Below are 19605 nucleotides of genomic sequence, written 5' to 3'. Positions count from 1 at the left end.
CCAATTCTACCTCTGGTGATCCATTCTCTTTCCTGGGTTTTTTTTTTTTTTTTTTGGAGTAATAAATCAGAACTTGTCAATATTCAACTAACTTAATCTGTACTATCATTAATAATTTATGTGCACTATCAAAACTATAATTAAGGGAATATGAAACATAATAATAATAATAAAAACCAAACTCTGCCATTGAGTTGATTCTAACTCATAGTGATCCTCTAGGACAAAGCAGAACTGCCCCATAGGTTTCCAAGGTTTCCAGGTTTTTTTACAGAAAGAGATTGCCTCATCTTTCTTCTGCAGAGGGGCAGAGGGATTCAAACCTCCGACAGTTCTGGTCAGAAGCCAAATGCCTTAACCATTACAACACCTGAGCTCCGTATGAAATAAAACAAGAGATTTAAATTTTTGCCAAATTATTATTTGACACCATTGACTAAGATCATTTATAAAAAAATAGTAAACATATAACTATAAAAAAATAAGTTATGAACCTTACATTTTTTCATTAGGTTGAATATTTTGGCAATTCCTCATCAGACAAGTTGTCATTACTATTTCTGTGCCCGGTATTTTTTTAGTGGAGATGCCACTTGCCAGAGTAGCTTCACTTTTCTGGTTTCCTATTTTTTCTTGATTCCTTCCTTCTATACTGTTACATGTAGAGGAATTAGTTAATGAGGAGTAATCAGAACCAGAGTTGATCCATTTCTCAGAAATATTTGGTGAGTCTGGTTTTTGTTCTTTTGCACAAGAGTTGAGGACCCTATTTTGCAGTAGGTTGCCAGTTTGTGTGGAGGTCAAATAATTTCCTTGGGCGTCTGCTTCATCTCTCTCCAAGATACTTACATTCATATTTTCATGCATGTATCGGTATTGTTTACTAAGTGTCATCAACTTCTTAAAATAATGGCAGAGATTTTCTGCACCATCCAAGGAGAATATATTCCTGAACAAATAAGTAAGGATATTTAATAACAAGAATTATATTAGTAAACATTAAAACATGTATCAGTTTTGAAAATATCCCTGTGTGGCTTGAAATGAACATTAAACTTTATTAGAACATTCATTATAGATTTAGTTCTGACAGTTTACATAAAAATTTGTCTCATTTCTAATAAAATTTGAAAATATTTGTTTAAATAATTTAGATCTCTCAGTTCAGACAAAATAAAACCATTTTTATTCTAGATATTTTTGGTACAAATGAATGATAGTAAATGCTTTTACTATCATACAAATGAGAAATCATGGCTGCCTAAATTTGGAAAAGTTATTTATGAAATAAAGTTAAAAGTACTTTCTACATTGACTCTTGCCATGCAAAATATTTATACTGGACTTTTAAAAAAAAGAACTTATATTATGGGAAAGTTTTTATTCCCATTTTTCTCTGGAAAAGAATCCATTAGAAAGAGAATTAAAATACTTTAACACACAAATGGTTGTGATTCTCTTGAACCATTGTTGGATTTCTATCTTATGGGGGTTATGACATATAATTAATCAAACTTTCATGTTTGCCAAATTTGGGGCACTCAAAAACAAATATAAAGAACTTTGAATTTGTATGAAACTTATTCTTGGTTACATGTTATTTATTATTTACCTTGCCATTATTCTAAAAAAATATTTATATACATTAAATGTATATTTTCTTCCTGTATTTAATATATAGCCGTAAACCAAAAAATAATAAAAATCACTGCCATTGAGTTGATACTGACTCATAGCAACCTTATTGGGTTTCCAAAGCTATAAATCTTCATGGAAACACAATGCTTTATCTTTCTTCTGTGGAAAAGTTGGTAGGTTCAAACCAAAAACCTTTTGGTTAGCAAATGAATATCTTAGCCACTGTACCACCAGAGCTCCGTATATAAGTTGCCTTAAATGCCTTCTGAAACTACTCAGGATATAAATAAATGTAACAAAAGTACAATCAAAACAACAAAAAAAGAAAGTGATAATTATCTCCTAAAATGCAGAGGTAATTAGACACATTCTATGTTCACAAAAGTAACAGTTAGACATTACTATAGTTTCCTCTTATATATTTTTGATATTTTTTTATTTCATCCATTTTATTGGCTAATAATGCAGAAAAGGTCCAATTCAATATTGTGATATCAAAAATGTTTATGGTTAGGTATTGAATTCACAACATTTATGCATTAAACATATAAAATACATTCTATTTTCCATTTTCAATTCTGAAATAAAACTTCAATTGCAGTGATGGTCAATTATAAAGGAATGAAAAAATCTGTATTTCATCATAAGGGATATCAAGAATGACCTTGTCACACAAAACTGTATATTATCACACATACATAAGGAGATATCAGCTTGGAATTTCACAGAAAAAAATGTAAAAATTTTAGTATTTGTTAAAAGTAAACATTCCTATTTATAAGTCAAAATTAAAATTGTGAGAATTATTTAAAATTTGAATAAAGTTATTAAAACATTCAAATATACAAACCAAGTCATATAAGACTAGCATTATGAAAATATAAATAATATACATAAAAGAAAAATTTAATAATCCAATTTTGACACATTTGGAAGGATATATTATCATTCTACTTAAAATGGAGAGTCATCATATGTAAATAGGAAATCATTTTTCTTAGTTTTTTTTCTGGAACAATGTAAATTAAAAATGTGGTCGCAGACAACTATAATTCATTCATAACAGTGTGTTTAGAATTCAAGATGGGGAGTGAGAAGTTCTTGTTCCTTGATAATTGATTAGGATTCTCCTCTGAGCTTCTGTCCTCCAATTATATGCATATATTGATTGTTTGTCTCTACTGTGTTCTTATAAATGTTGTTGTTGTCGTTAGGGGCCATAAAGTCAGTTCTGACTCAGAAGAACTCTATGTACATAACAGAACAAAACACTGCCTGGTCCTGCACCATCCTCTCAATCACTGCTATGTTTGAGCCCATTGTTGCTACCACTGTGTCAATCCATCTTGTTGAGGGTCTTCCCTTTTTTCGCTCACTCTCCAGTTTACTAAGCATGATGTCCTTCTTTAGGGACTGGTCCTTCCCAATAACATGACCAAAGTACCAAGAGACAAAGTCTGGCCATTCCAGCTTCTAAGGAGCATTCCATCTGTACTTCCTCCAGGACAGACTCGTTAATTCTTCTAGCAGTCCATGGTATATTCCATATTCTTTCTCAGCTCAATTCAAATGCAAGTCTTTTACCAGCTTTCTTGCTCATTGTGCAGCTTTCACATGCATATGAAGCTACTGAAAAGACAATGGCTTAGGTCAGGTGTACCTTTGTCTTCAAAATGACATCTTTTGCTCTTTAACACTTTAAAGAGTTTCTTTGATGCAGATCTGCCTAATGCAATATGTAATGCTCTCACTAATACTTTATTATATACATTATATGACTTGCCTTGCTGCATTGTAACTATTTGCCTGATTTCTTTCCTCTTATGTCAATCTGTGAAACTTTGAGAATAGAGTCAAACAACTAGCAAACAATTTTTCCTGCAATAATTTTTGAGTACATTTATGAGTGATTAATTGAATAGTTGACTAAATAAATGATTGTTTCCTATTTACCTGAAGCTATTTTCATTTATTTTACCTAATATTTTACTATTTAAATTATGTTGCTGTTATTGTTAGGTGCTGACAAATAGGATCCGCCTCATATGCCACAGAACAAAACACTGCCTGGTTCTGTGCCATCTACACATTCCTTGCTATACTTGACCCTATCGTTGCAGCTACTCTGTCCATCTTGTTGGAGGTGTTCCCCTTTTTGCTGACCCTTCACTTTACCAAGCATGATATCCTTCTGCAGGAAATGGTCCCTTCTGACAACATGACCAAAGTAGGTGAGATGCAGAAAGGTCATTCTTGCATCCGAGGAGCTTTCTGACTGCACTTCTTTCAGGACAGATTTGTTCATTCTTCTGGCAGTCTTTGATGTTTTCAGTATTCCTTGCCAACACCACAATTCAAATACATCAACTCTCATTCCATCTTCCTTATTCATTGTCCAGCTTTCACATGCATATGAAGTGATTGAAATTACCATGGTTGGCTTAGGCATACCTTAGTCTTCAAAGGGAAGGTTTTCCAATACTTTAAAGAGGTCTTTTGCAGCAGATGAGCCCAGTACAATATGACATCTGATTTCTTGACTGCTGCTTCCATTGGTGTTACTTGTGGATCCAAGTAAAAGGAAATCTTTGACAATTTCAATCTTTTCTCCATTTATTGTGATGCTTCTCGTTAGTCCATCTGTGAAGATTTTCATTTTTTTTTTTTTTTACATTGAGGTGTAATCCACACTGTAGACTGTAGTCTAATTTTCATCAGTAAGTGCTTCAAGTCATCTTCACTTTCAGCAAGCAAGGTTGTGTCATCTGCATATTGTAGGTTGTTAATGAGTCTTCCTTCAATCCTGGTGCCACATTCTTCTCCATATAATGCAGCTTCTTGGATTATTTGCTCAGCATACAGATTGAATATGTATGATGAAAGGATACAACTCCAATGCACATCCTTCCTGATTTTAAACTATGCAATATCCCCTTATTCTCTTCAAATGACAGCTTCTTGGTTTATGTACAGGTTCCTCATGAACACAATTGAGTGCTATGGAATTGCTATTCTTCACAATGTTATCCACACACTTAAATACTTAAATGCTTTCTGCATTGTGTTAGATTGTGTTCTCTAGAGAAACACAAAAACCAGCAAATATATATATATATATATATATATATATATACACATATATATATATACACACACACACACACATATATATGTGTGTGTGTGTATATATATATGTATATATATATATGAGAGAGAGAGAGAGAGAGAGAGAGAGAGAAATTTATCTTAGGAAAACGGCTCACAAACGTATAGAAGCCGGCAAGTTCAAAGTCCCTGGAGGAAATGTTGGGCTGGCGGCAGCTTTAGCTTCCACAAGTGCAGGGGGCTGAGAAATTCAAGGCTGGCAGGCAGTACACTGGTTGTTGACTGCAACAAAAGACGAATCCAAGATCTCCAGGCCAAGCGGTGGGCTGCTCACTCACGGAAGTTTGTAGTCAGCACACAAGGGTTCCAATCCCTCAAAGAATGTCTCTCTTCCCAGGATGTCCCTGGATATCCTGGAAGCAGGCCACACCCCTAGGGAAACTCCCCTTGGGCAGATTGGCCACTCGGAACACAGTCATCCAATCCCATCATGGGAACAACCACACAGAACTGGTGTCCAGCCAAGCTGACACACAGCTCCAACTATCACATGCATAGTCAATAAAACACAAGTAAACATCTTTTTTATATTCTTTGCTTTCAGCTAAGTTCCATGTAACATCAGCAATGATATCCCTCATTCCACATCCTCTTCTGAACCTGGCTTGCATTTCTGTCAGTTTCCTTCAATATACTGCTGCAACCATTTTTGAATTATCTTCAGCAACATTTTACTTGCATGTGGTATTAATGATATTGTTTGATAATTTCCACATTCTGTTAGATCACCTTTCTTGGGAATGGGTAAAAATATGGATCTCTTCCAGTCAGTTGGCCAGGTAGCTATCTTCCAAATTACTTGGTATAGATGAGTCAGTGAATCCAGCATGGCATCCATTTGTTGAAAAACTCCACGGGTATTCTGTCAATTCCTGGAGGCTTGTTTTTTGCCAATTCCTTCAGTGCAGCTTTGATTTCTTCCTTCAATACCACTGGTTCTTGATCATATGCTACCTCTTGAAATGGATGAATGTTGACCAATTCCATTTTATACAGTGACTCTGTATTCTTTCCATCTTTGTTGGATGTTTCCTGCATCATTCAATATTTTGCCCTCAGAATCCTTCAACATTGCAACTCGAGGCTTCAATTATTTCCCCAGTTCTCTCAGTTTGAGAAATGCAAAGTGTGTTCTTTACTTTTGCTTTTCTAACTCCAGGTCTTTGCACACTTCATTATATTAATTTACTTTGTCTTCAGGAGCTGCTCTTTGAAATCTGTTCATCTCTTTTAGTTCATCATTTCCTCCATTTGCTTTAGCTACTCTCCATTTCACAGCAAGTTTCAGAGTTTCTTCTGACATCTACTTTGGTATTTTCTTCCTTTCCTGTCCTTTTAATGACCTTTTGCTTTCTTCATGCATTATGTTCTTGATGTCATCCCACAACTTGTCTGGTTTTTGGTCAAAGGTGTTTACCGCATCAGATCTATTCTTGAGATGGTCTCTAAATTCAGGTAGGATATATAATCAAGGTTTGGCTCTCGGGGATTTGTTTGAACTTCTTCAGCTTCAGCTTGAACTTGCACATGAGCAATTAATGATCTGTTCTACCATCAGCTCCTGGCCTTGTTTTGGCTGAGGATATTGAGCTTCTCTATCACCTCTTTCCACAGATGTGGTCGATCTGATTCCTGTGTATTTCATCTGATGCTGTCCATGTGGATAGCCACTGTTTATGTTGTTGAAAAAAGGTATTCACAATTAGTAAGCCATTGGTCTTGCAAAATTCACTCATGTGCTCCTCAGTGTCATTTCTATCACCAACATACTTTCCAACTACTAGAGATTCTTCTTTGTTCCCAACTTTTGCATTCCAATAATCAGTAATCATCAATGCATACTGAATGCATGTTTAGTCAATTTTAGACTGCAGAAGTTTGTAAAAATATTCAGTTCCTTCATTTTTGGCTTTACTGGTTGGTACGTTAATTTGAATAGTAGTAGTATTAAATGCTCTTCTTGGTAGGCATATACCAAACCAAACCAAACTCACTGCCATGGGGTCAGATCTGACTCATAGTGAGCTCTGGTGGCATAGTGCCTAAGGCATTTGACTACTAACCAGAAGGCTGCTGGTTCAATCCCACCAGCCACTTCTTGGAAGGAAGGTTGATAGGCATATGGATACTGTCCTATCAAGCACTGTACTTCAGGACAGATTTTGAGATGCTCTTTTTGACAATTTATGCATCACCATTTCTCTTTGTCATTCCTAGCATAGTAGACCATATGATTGTCTGATTCAAAATAGCCAATATCAGTCCGTTTCAGCTCACTAATACCTAGGATATTGGTCTTTATGTGTTCTATTTCATTTAAATTATATAAATGTTTCAAGAATAAACAAATATACCCTAATTTTTTAACCACAATTCCAATACAAAAAAGTAAAATCATATTAATCAGAATACTTTTAATCATATACTTAAATTATATTATTTGTTTTAATTACAACAAATGATAGAGTACAATCTTACCCTTTTTCAGTGATATAGGTTTCAATAAGTAAGTTGAATTCTCGAACCTGGGACTGACAAAGTGCCAGGAAACCTCTTGATTCTAGCTGATATTGTTCTTCAGTGTGGCTTTCTGAAGAATTATTAAGCATTTCACCATTGAGAATTCTTAGAGTAGGTAATAATTTAAGAAGAGAATGCCTATTGAAAAGCAGAAAAACAATAAAAAGCTTCATAAGGAGAGTTCATAGCTAAAATAACCACAGTCGATAACTTGTAAGCATAGACTATATATCTCAGAAAATGTTATTGAAAAAAAGCTCTCAAATTCATTAAAAATTTTACAGTATCACATCATGTACAAGGTAAGTTTTAGAGTTCTTGCCATACACTTTATCTTTTTTCCTACAATACAGATGGGAGCATCAAACAGTTGGGCATTCAGGTTGGAATCTGGATTAAATAAAAGAGTACACTATGAAAAGAATAATAATATCAGAGATATTATTTGAAAAATTATTAAAATAATCTTATTTAAAGCTATTAAAATCAGAAAGAGAGATGAATTCTGACCATTTCCCTCAATAAAAAAATAATCAGAGTAGGGAAAAAGCAGGTGAGGTGGGGGATTGTCCTGGTTCTTATAATGTGAAGAAACTAAAATTATGATATTTCCTGCTGAATCTTGGTAAGAATCAAAATAATATAAAACTTCTAGGTGTGAGCAAGAGTTTGTATTAATTTAAACAGCTATTGTTGTTGTTATGTGTCATTTAGTCCTCTCCAACTCATAGTAACCCCCCCATGGGTTTCTGAGACAGTATCACTATGGAAGTAGATCTCCCAACCTTCCTTCCAAGGAGTGGCTGGTGGGTTTGAACCATCAACCTACTGGTTAGCAGTCAAGTGCCTTAGGCACTAAACGGCCAGTACTTTGCAAAACCAGGTCATACAGCAAAAGCTCTCTGTCAAAACCAGGTCATACAGCAAAAGCTCTCTGTCAACCCCAGTCATTTAGAAGTGTTGGTTTGCCCACACTGCCTTTCACAATGATAGTGTGAGCCTCTTATCAGAAAGCTGCTGATCGCCAAAGGGCAAGTGAATTTCTGAATGAATAAAACCTCTTAATTAAAAACTGTTCCTAAAAATTAACTGAGGAATGACAAGGTAAAATTATTAAAATGCCAAGAAGGAAGGAAAAGTCCAGACAGACCCCTAAAATTATTAATTCTACCTAGACTCTATTGTCAGGGTCAATTTATCCATTTATAAAAACACAATCGTAAAACTGTGTGTGTGTGTGTGTGTGTATATGTACACATAAATACATAAATATATACACATACATCTCTCTTTATATATCTACATATGTATATAGACATATATATGCATATATATATATAGTACATATACATATATGTATGGGTGTGTGTGTGTATATATACATATATATATATATATATACACACACACACACACCCATACAAATATACTTATTTATTTAATAAAAGAGGTGGCTCATGAAGACAAAAATACCTAAAACTAAAAAGAAATCACAGCCATTGAGTTGAATCAGACTCATAGTGATCCCTCCTTGAGTTTCCAAGGCGGTATCTCTATGGAAGTAGATTGCCCAGTTTCGTTCCGAGAAGTAGTTAGTGGGTTTGAACCGTCAGTGTTCTAGTTAGCAGTTAAATGCCTTAGGCACTATGCCACCAGAGAGGAATAAATTTATCAAAAGATACAAAAAATCATGAGAGGAATAAATACATCTGTCTCCAAAATCCCACTGCAATTGAGTCAATTCCAGTGCATAGCAACCCCTATTGGGTTTCCAAGGCTGGAAATCATTGTGGAAGTAGACTGCCTCATCTTCTTCCCACAGAACAGCTGGTGGGTTTGAACTAATGACCTTCTGGTTAGCAGCCAAAATATCTTACCTACTACACCATCAGAGCTTGTTATTTCTCCCTCAGTGAATATAAAAAAGAACAAACTTGGAAACACAGATGGTTAGCTTTAAAAAAAAAAAAAAAAAAATGGAGGAGATAAGGTGATATTCTGATGATAATCCTGGAACTCTGAGCATCAAATGAAAGGATAAAGAATTGGATTAAACACTGATTAGGAAAAGACAGAACAGAAAAGCAATTGAGAAGAGAGAGGAAGAGGGGTCTTGTCACAGAGTGGCCATTTAGAGAAACAGAAAGCAACATATATAGGTGAGGAGAAGCCAACTTCATGGAATCCCCATTAAGACAAAGACACAGTTTAAGCAAATCCAGACTGAAACAAGATGAGCAGAATATGAGCTAAATCTAAGAGAGGGAAACTAGAGGGAAGCTGGCAAGAGTTCCAGTGGCCCAGGTGAACACAAAGCCAGGAGAGAGCTGGTAACGAGGATGAAACCAATCATCAATAATAGCCCTGGTCATATGTGTTGAGGGCTCATGCAGAGGGGAAGGCCTGTGATAGGGCAGTTGGAAATGCTGGACTTCAGGCAGTTATCCCCTTGACTGAGTCAGGCCTTGCCCAGAAGTGGATTAGTTAATGGCAAATGCAGAAGTGTGCTTTCCCACTTTCCTCACCACATCTTCCTGGTGACCAGGAGTGAGGCCTTCTCCCCCGTAGCAACCAGCCTGGTGGCTAAGGATGCCCCTACTGCTGCCCCTCACCCACCTTGTTCATTTAGACAGCTTCCCTCACCAGTGGTCGCCCACCATAACACATACCCAATGGACCAAATTGCATGCCTGCAGACTGTACTCTTTGCACTTGGGGCCCATGTGATTGAGAGGGCACACTCTCATGGACTATAAGCCACAACACTACAGCCTCTGCTGTTGGAGGTTTGCATACGTGCAGACCACATACCAGGTTCCTACCATATCTTGGGTGGGGACGCGCACATGGGAAAACCACTTGTCAGGCTCCTGCTGCCTCCTCAGGAGCCCTGTGTACACAACTGCCATGTCCCCAGTGACTAGGGGTGTGTGCTTATGTGGACTGTGTGACAGTTAACTGCTGCAGCTGTGGCAGGCAGTTTACATCCCAGCAGAGAGGGTACTATGTGCCCAACACTTTAGAAGTGTGGGTGACCACTGCCACATCACCTTTTTTATTTTTCTTTTCTTCTCTTCTTCTTCATTTTTCTTTCTTCTCTTTGTCTTCCTTTATCTTATGCATTTTTTTCTCATTCCCACCTTTATCTTTTCATTTTTCTCTGCCTTTTTCCAAGGGAGGTGGACATTGCTTTTGTACTAGTCAGCTACATCTACCAGACCTACCACCTACAATCTCACCCAACAGATGAGTGCCATTGTCTACTCCTGAGCTACTGGATCAATGAGAAATGGTAGAAAACACCTGCTTGCCCAACCTGTGGCAACTCTTCATAACCAACAAATGGAGACCCATGCCCACACTTCCACTAGCTACTTCACCTACGTGGAGCAGGTGGGGAGTGCCGCAGTGTTGCCAAACTACTGAACAATGTAAGACGTCTGCACCACCCACCAGGATATAACAAAGTTAAAAAAAAAAAATCAGTGTGAACCAACACATAATCAACAAATAAAACAATAAAACAAAACAATAACTTCAAAATGTCTAGGAAACAACAGGCAATTTCAAATCAAACAAGAAACAGAATAAGACGGCACAAGCAGGTGACCAAAATAAAGAACTAGGAAACCTCCCTGAGGAAGAATAGATAATAGGACTATCGGGTAAAGAATTCAAAAGATCAATATACAGGGTCTTCCAAGAGGTCAAGGAAACCACAAACAAAATCAAGAAAAACAGAGACAATACTCTAGAAGAATTAAGAAAAACAATTTAAGAATAACATGACAAAATAAAAAGGTAATTAGAAAAACAATACAAAAACAACAATTAGAAATCTAGAAGATTAACACTAAAATTGAGAGCAATAACACATTGGAAGGACAATAGTAGAACTGAATCAACAGAAGAAGGTATCTGTATATGTTTATGAGGTCAAGTTAGTTCATGTATTGTTTAGATCTTTGATATCTTTGTTGAATCTCTTTTTTACCACTTACAGTAACTACCAGACAAAATACAATAGCTACTCTGATGGTATCTTGGGTGGGGACGCGCACGTGGTGTAGTGCCTAAGGCATTTGACTGCTAACCAGAAGACTGGTAGTTCAAACCCACCAGCCACTCCTCAGAAGGAAGGCTGGGCAATCTACTTCCATAGTGATAGCACCTGGGAAACCCAAGGAAGGGTTCCTATGAGTCAGATCCGACTGGACAGCAGTGAGTGTTTTTTTTTTTTTTTTTAACCAGATAAAATACCTAGAAATAAATCTAACTAGTCATACAAAAGATTTATATAAAGAAAATGAAAAATCACTAGTTAAAGAAACAAGAGAGACCTGTATAAACGGAAGAATATATCATATTCACAGAGAGGAAGACTTAACATTGTGAAAATGTTACTACTACCCGAAATGATCTAAGGATATAATACAGTCTCAATCCAGATTCCATCATCATTCTTTGAAAAGATGGAAAAACCAATCATCAACTTTATATGTAAAGGAAAGAAAGAATGGATAAGCAAAGCTACTGAAGAAGAAGAAGAAGAAAATCGGAGGTCTCACACATCCTTATCTCAAAACCTACGATACAGCTACAGTAGTCAAAACAGTCTGGTACTGGTACAATGACAGACACGTAGAGTAATGCAATGGAACTGAGAAGCCAAAAGTAATTCCATCATCATGGACAGCTTATATTTGACAAAGGACTGAAATCCATTAAATGAGGAAGACGTAGTCTAATAAATGGTGCTGGTAAAACTGGTTATCAATTTGCAAAAAAAATGAAACCAGATTTATACCTAACACTATATACAAAAACTAACTTAAGATGATTCCAAGACCTAAAACTATAAAGAACATCAAATTAAAAAGAGTGGCAAAGTTGAGGCCTTAATTTTTAGCATAAATAAACTATCCAACTTAAAAAAAAGCGCCAGATAAACTGGATGACTGACTTAAAAAACTCACTGCCGTTAAGTTGGATCCGACTCATAGCGACACCTCCTTGAGTTTCCGAGGTGCTATCATTATAGAAGTAGATTGCCCAACCTTCCTTCTGAGGAGTGTCTGGTGGGTTTGAACCGCCAGCCTTCTAGTTAGCAGTCAAGCGCTTTAGGCACTATGCCACCAGAGCTCTTCCCATTGGATGGCTGAGACCTCTTAAAAATTAAATAATTTTAATCAAATCACTTCTCTAAGAACCTATGGATTGGGGAAGAGTATTTGTCAATAACATATCTGACAAAGAACTAATCTCTAACATTTATAGAAAACTTCAACACCTCAACAACAAACAGACAAACAACCCAATTAAAAAATTGGCAGAGAATATGAACAGACACTTCACCAAAGACAATCAGGTGATCAAGAAATGCAGGAAGAAATGCTTGTGATTTTAGCCATTGCTGTTGTTGTTAGGTGCTTTTGAGTTGGCTCCAACTCATAGCAACCCTAAGTACAACAGAAACAAACATTGCCCAGTCCTGCACTGGCTTCACAATCCTGGCTATGCCGAGCCCATTGTTGCAGCCACTGTGTCAATACATCTTGTTGAGGATCTTCTCCTTTTTTGCTGACCCTCTGCTTTATCAAGCATGATATTCTTCTCCAGGGACTGATCCTTCTGATGACAAGACCAAAGTATGAGAGACAAAGTCTGGCCATTTTCCCTTCTAAGGAGCATTCCAGCTGTTGTTTTTCCAGGACAGATTTGTTTATTCTTCTGGCAGTCCACGGTATTTTCAGTATTTTTCACCAACATCATAATTCAAAGGCATCAATTCATCTTCAGTCTTCCTTATTCATTGTCCAGCTTTCACATACATTTGAGGTGAGTGAAAATACAATGGCTTGGGTTAGGTACACCTTAGTCTTCAAAGTGGCATCTTTGCTCTTTAACACTTTAAAGAGGTCGCTTGCAGAAGATGTGCCCAGTGCAATACGATGTCTGATTTCTTTCTTTTCTTTTTTTAATTTCTATTGTCATTTGGGTGAAAGTTTACAGACCACTTCATTTTCCATACAGCAGCTCACATACACTTTATTGCATGACATGGACTGCAATTTCCCACAATGCATAGTTCCCCTCCCACTTCCACTTCTTCCCTATAGTTACCTTTTCCCCCCCATGCACTCCTGCCCCCTGAGCTGTCTCCCTGTGCATACACAGCCTTTCAATTCTCCCATGATTGATCTCTCCAAGGAATGTATCTACCTAATGTAAATGTTCAGCTTATATGCCTGTCTTTAGTTTGGCTGGATGTCACAGGAATGGGTTCAATTCCAGACCTGAAGGGCAGCTAGGGCCCATAGTTTCTGGGTTTCCACTAGGCCCTATCAGACCAGCAAACCTGGCCCCTTTTGTTTTTCTTTATGATTTTGAATTTTGTTCCACATCGTTCTCTCACTCTATCCAGGATTTCCTACATAGATCCCCCTCCGAGTGGTTGACAGTGGATCTGGCACCATCTAGTTCTTCTGGTCTCTTGGTCATATAGGCTGAGGATCGCATGGTGTACTAGTTGCTTGGATTAACTGTTTCTATCCGTGTTAAGTTTTCTTCCTTCTTCTTTGCTCTGGAAGAGGAGGGACCCATCATTACATCTAGATAGCTGCTTGCAAGCTGTTAAGATCCCAGTCGCTACTTGCCAACATAGGATGTGGAACAATATTTTTGTGTAATATGTTATCCCAATTGAGCTTGATGTCCCCTGTGACCATGGTCCTGAGCCCACAGGTGCAACTACTTGCTTCCTCTGTGTAGCTGGCTGTGGCCAAGAAGTGACTACAATGCTGTCTCTTGTCAGCTCTACTATATACCTGGGAAATCTTACAGAACATAAAATATACTTGTAGAAACATTGTCTGCTAACCCTATACATGGTCATGTGCACACTACCCCCAGCATAGACATACATAATTTTTCAGCCTGTCCACCCATCACTGACAACACAGTACTGTATGTATAAAAGGGGAATGTCTGATTTCTTGATTGCTGCTTCTATTGACATTGATTGTGGATCCAAGTAGTGTGAAATCTCTTACAACTTCAATCTTTTCTCCATTTATTGTGATGTTGGTCCAGTTCTGAAGATTTTTGTTTTCTTTATGTTGAGGTGTAATCAATACTGAAGACTATTGTCTTTGTTCTTCATCAATAACTGCTTCAAAGTCATCTTCACTTTCAGCAAGCAAGGTTGTGTCATCTGCATATCACAGGTTGTTAATAAGTCTTCCCCCAATCCTAATTCCCTGTTCTTCCTCATATAGTCCAGCTTCTCAGATTATTTGCTCAGCATACAGATTGAATAAGTGTGGAGAAAGAATACAACCCTGACACACATCCTTCCTGATTTTCAACCATGCAGTATCCCTTTGTTCTGTTCAACCAACAACCTCTTGGTCTATATACAGGTTCCTCATGAGCAAAATTAAGTGTTCTCTAATTACCACTCTTCACAATGTTATTCAGAATTTGTTATGATCCACACAGTCAAATGCCATTGGATAGTGAATAAAACACACAAAAAACTCAAAACTGACTGTGATTGAGTTGATTCCAACTCATAGTGACCAACACTGCGTTGCTGAGGCTGCATGCAAATCTTTACAGTAGATTGCCCCCATCTTCAATGCATGGAGTGGCGCTGGTGTGTTTGAACTTCTGACCTGCTTAGCATTCAAATGCCTTATCCACTATGCCACCAGACTTCCTTCAATAAAACACAGGTAAATATTTTCTGGTATTCTTTGTTTCAGCCAAGATCCCTCTGACATCAGCAATGGTATCCCTCCTTCCATGTCCTCTTCTGAATCCAATTTGAATTTCTGGTAGTTCCTGTGGATGTAGTGCTGCAACTGTTTCTGAATTATCTTCAAAAATTTTTACTTGCATGTAAATTAATTTAATGATATTGTTCGATAATTTCCATATTCTGTTGAATCATCTTTCTTTGGAATGGCCACAAATACTGATCTCTTCCAGTCAGTTGGCCAGGTAGCTGTCTTCCAAAATTGTTGGCATATATGAGTAAGCACCTCTAGGGCTGTATCTGTTGAAACGTCTCAGTGGGTATTCCATCAGTTCCTGAAGCCTTGTTTTTCACCAATTCCTTCAGTGCAGCTTGGACTTCTTCATTCAATCCTATTTATTCTTTATCATACGCTAGCTCCTAAAATGACTGAACATTGACCAATTCTTTTTGGTACAGTGATTTTGTGTATTCCTTCCATCTTCTTTTAATGCTTCCTGCATGGTTCACTATTTTACACATAGAATACTTAAACACTGCATATGGGGGCTTGGATTTTTTCCTCAGTTCCTTCAGCTTGAGAAATGCTAAGCATGTTCTTTCCTTTGGGTTTTCTAATTCCAGGTGTTTACACATTACAACACTTTGACTTCTTGAGCTGCCCTTTAAATCCTTCAGCTCTTTATTTAATCATTTTTCATCATTCTCAAGCTTTCTCTCTTTTCTTAGCCATTAAAAACACAAAACAAAACAAAAAAACAACCAAACTCACTCCTGTCAAGTCAGATCTTACTCATAGAAACCCTCCCTTGGGTTTCCAAGGCAGTTTCACTACAAAAGCAGATTGCCCAATCATCCTTCCAGGGAATGGCTGGTGGGTTTGAACTGCCAGCCTTCTGAAACAACAATGAGATTTCAACTTACACAGCAATAATAGCGAAATTCAGTAAGACAGAACTGACAACAAATGCTGATAGGGTGTGGAGAGATTGTAACTCTCAAGCGCTGCTTGTGGGACTGTAAAATGGTACATCCACTACGGAAAATGGTATGGTACTCCTTTAAAAAGTTGGAAATAGAAACAGCATTTAATCCAGCAATCTCATTCTTAGGTATATGAGACATGAATAGATATATTCACAGCCATGTTTATTGTAGCATTATTCAGAACAGCAAAGAGACAGAAATAACCTACATGCCCACCAACAGATGAATGGATAAATATAACTATTATACATACACACAATGGAATATTACACAATGTGAAAGAATAATGAAGACTCTTCTAAACCAAAAAAAAAATCTCACTTCTGTCAAGTCGATTCCAACTCACAGTGACCCCTCCCTGGGTTTCCAAGGCATTATCTCTACGGAAGTAGATTGCCCAGTCTCCCTTCCAAAGAGTGGCTGGTGGATTTGAACTGCCAGCCTTCTGGTTAGCAGTCAAATGCCTTAGGCACTACACCATTAGAGGTCCACACCTCATAACATGGATTACCCTGGAGGACATTATGCTGAGTGAAATAAGTTAATCACAAGAGGACAAATATTGTATGAGTCCACTATTACAAAAAGTCAAGAAAAGGTTTACGTATAGAAGGAAACATTCTTTACGGTTACTGGGGATGGGAGGGAAAGAGAGAGAAAAATCACTAGATAATAGACAAGGAGCTCTTGTGGTATAGTGGTTAAGGCATTTAGCTGCTAACTAAAAGATTAGCGGTTTGAACCCACTTTCTGCTCCACAGAAAAAAGATGAGGCAGTGTGCTTCTGTAAAGATTTACCACCCAATGGGGGATAGCTGTGAGTCAGAATTGACTCAGTGGCAGTGAGTATGGTTTGAGATAACAGATATATATGAATTTGGGTGACAGGAAAGACAATATACAATAAGGAGATGATCAGCACAATTACATGAAGGCAAAAAAGAAACGGAGAGTTGCACAAGAGTTACAGACAACAAAGGTAAATACTATTACATACACAATCATGCAATATCAGTAATAACAAACAATAATGTAAAAGTGGAGGCAGATAGAAAGACTGAATAGGCATGGATAGGCAAATGAGACTATATCCATAACCATATGTAAGTTCACCAAAAGATATCTCTACATACATATTTGTATGCACTGTAAAAATATCTATCTATATATATAATAGAACAATCAAGGAGCAAAATTATGAAAACTTCTTAGCCATAAACCAATACCTTGAGGCAATATGTTGTTTGTTATGTGCCATCGAGTTGGACTAGACTCATAGTGACCCCTCCTTGGGTTTCCAAAGCAGTATCACTATGGAAGTAGATTGCTCAACCTTCCTTCTGAGGAGTGGCTGGTGGGTTTGAACCAGCAGCCTTCTGGTTAGCAGTCAAGTGCCTTAGGTACTATGCTATAAATCATTGGAATTAGATGCTTATGATCACAGTCTTGAGGAATAGCTAACTCAACTGGCATAAAATAATTTATAAAGGCAATATTCTACATCTTACAGTGGTGAGTTTTAAGAGCTAGTGAGAGGTAATCAAATGTGCAGCTATTGGTCTCTCTCTTTCTGAAGCAAATGAATGAAGAATATCAAAGACATATAGAAACAAACTGTCCAAAGGACTAATGGTCCGTGTGAACTTCAACCTCCTTGATCCTAAGACCAGAAGAACTAGATGGTATCCCGATACCACCCCGACTGCCCTGAAAGAAATCACAATAGAAGCTCTTGGTGGAGTGGGAGAAAAATGTGGAATAAAACTCAACAGCACACACACACACAGACTGGCTTACTTGTCTGATGCAGATGGGTGGAACCCGAAACAGTGGCCCTTAGTCATACTTCAAGCCTAGAAATGAACTTTTCCCTGGGGATCAACTTTCAGCCAAGCAACAGACTGACCTATAAGGTGAACAATAACACTAGAAGGGCATGTACTCCTTAGGAGAAGTGGCTATATGAGATCAAAGGATCAGATTTTGCCCAGGGATAAAGCTTAGAAGGCAAGATTGGATAGGAAAGAAGGACAAAGGGAAATGGTAAACATAGGAAGGAAGTGGGGAGAGTGCTGTTACATTGGGGGGATTACAATCAACTTCATGAAACAAAATGTAAATGGGTTGTTGAACGGAAAACCAATCTGCTCTGTAAACTTGCATTCAAATCACAATAAAATATTTAAGTAAGGAAAGAGGGAAAGTAATTAGATTTGATGTTTCAAGGTAATGAACTTCTCTCTCTCTCTTTTTTTTTTTTTTTTTTACAATGTTAAGAAATAGATGAAAAGCCTAATGTTTTCCTCATAAAGAATTTGGGCTAGTTAACAAAGTTTAGCAGGTTGACAGTTTTGAAGCTACTAACATTTGTCAAATCATAAACTACCAAATTTACAGCAAAGAGTTAAAATAAGTAACATATGTTGTTATTTCTGGTTGTATTCATTTTAAGATATGGCTCAAAAGCAGACTGTTATATAATGTTAATAGTTATTTCACATTTTTAATCACAGAGGCACAATATAAAATAGAACATGAAATATTTAACTCAAGCTCTCATCAAAGCAACAAAAGATTATCGTCTGAATTTGAAGTTGGTAATAATCAAAATATAATGGCGATATTAATCATTGGTACAAAAGATTCTACCCAAGCAGGTTGTTTATTACTTTACTAGCAAAGAGTCATCACATTCTAAATGTCAATCAAGGTACCGAGTCATGCTTTCATCAAGATATGAACACAATGTCAACATAAATTATTTAGTAATAAACATAAAATGCCAGGTATAAAATAATGATGTTTTTGAGATGTGACAATAAAATGTATTGAAAAGGTACTGATCCAGTTAGAAAGAGACTTCTCTATTTTCTTTAGATTAAATCTCTTAAATTATAGAAGAAGAAACATAAGGCTTTAATAACTTAATGGAAATATCTCTTGAGAATAACCAGTAGTTTATTCTAATTTTGGGGTGTCAATCAGATTTTTATGTGATACTTGGTCTCCTAGTGGACCTGACCAGCAGAAGGGAATGTGGTCTGCAGATGATAAGCAGACACACGTATATCTTCCAAGGAAAGTTAATACAAAAGATTCTCTTATTATAAATTGGTTCTTTTAGGAATTAGATAAAGTTGATTCTTTTTCCTAGAGTATAATCACTTCTGGTTAAGTAAATAATAGGAAGCTATTGTTGTTGTGGAGGAGTAGGCCGGAAGAGCAGGAGAAGGGGTAAAACTCAGTCACTAGTGCTCAGACGGCTCCCTTGTTACCCTCCCGAGAGGGACCGGGTCTCTGGGAGCAAGGTAAGCACGGGTGGGCTGGTGCTTACTCAATGATCTGCACTGAACGCTTTCCCTTGTTATCCTCCCGAGAGGGACTGGGTCTCCGGGAGCAAGGTAAGCATGGGCGTAGCACAGAGTAGCAGGCCGGAAGAGCAGGAGAAAGGGGTAAAACCCAGTCACTAGTGCTCAGACGGCTCCCTTGTTACCCTCCCGAGAGGGACCGAGTCTCCGGGAGTAAGGTAAGCACGG

General features: G+C 37.3%; 1 protein-coding gene across 1 annotated transcript in view; it reads right to left on the bottom strand.

Annotated features, from left to right (window-relative positions):
* Positions 1-19605, bottom strand: part of LRRIQ1 (leucine rich repeats and IQ motif containing 1) — a 329025-nt gene that overhangs the window by 157632 nt on the left and 151788 nt on the right. The window contains 2 exon segments of the mRNA XM_007952584.2: positions 500-949; positions 7282-7461. Coding sequence (XP_007950775.2) covers positions 500-949; positions 7282-7461 — 630 coding nt within the window.

This window comes from Orycteropus afer, unplaced genomic scaffold (assembly GCF_000298275.1).
Source record: "Orycteropus afer afer isolate SDZICR_OR568_19922 unplaced genomic scaffold, OryAfe1.0 scaffold00349, whole genome shotgun sequence".
Classification (NCBI taxonomy): domain Eukaryota; kingdom Metazoa; phylum Chordata; class Mammalia; order Tubulidentata; family Orycteropodidae; genus Orycteropus; species Orycteropus afer.
The sequence above is the reverse complement of the archived record's forward strand: the minus strand, read 5'-3'. Positions and strand labels throughout refer to the sequence as shown.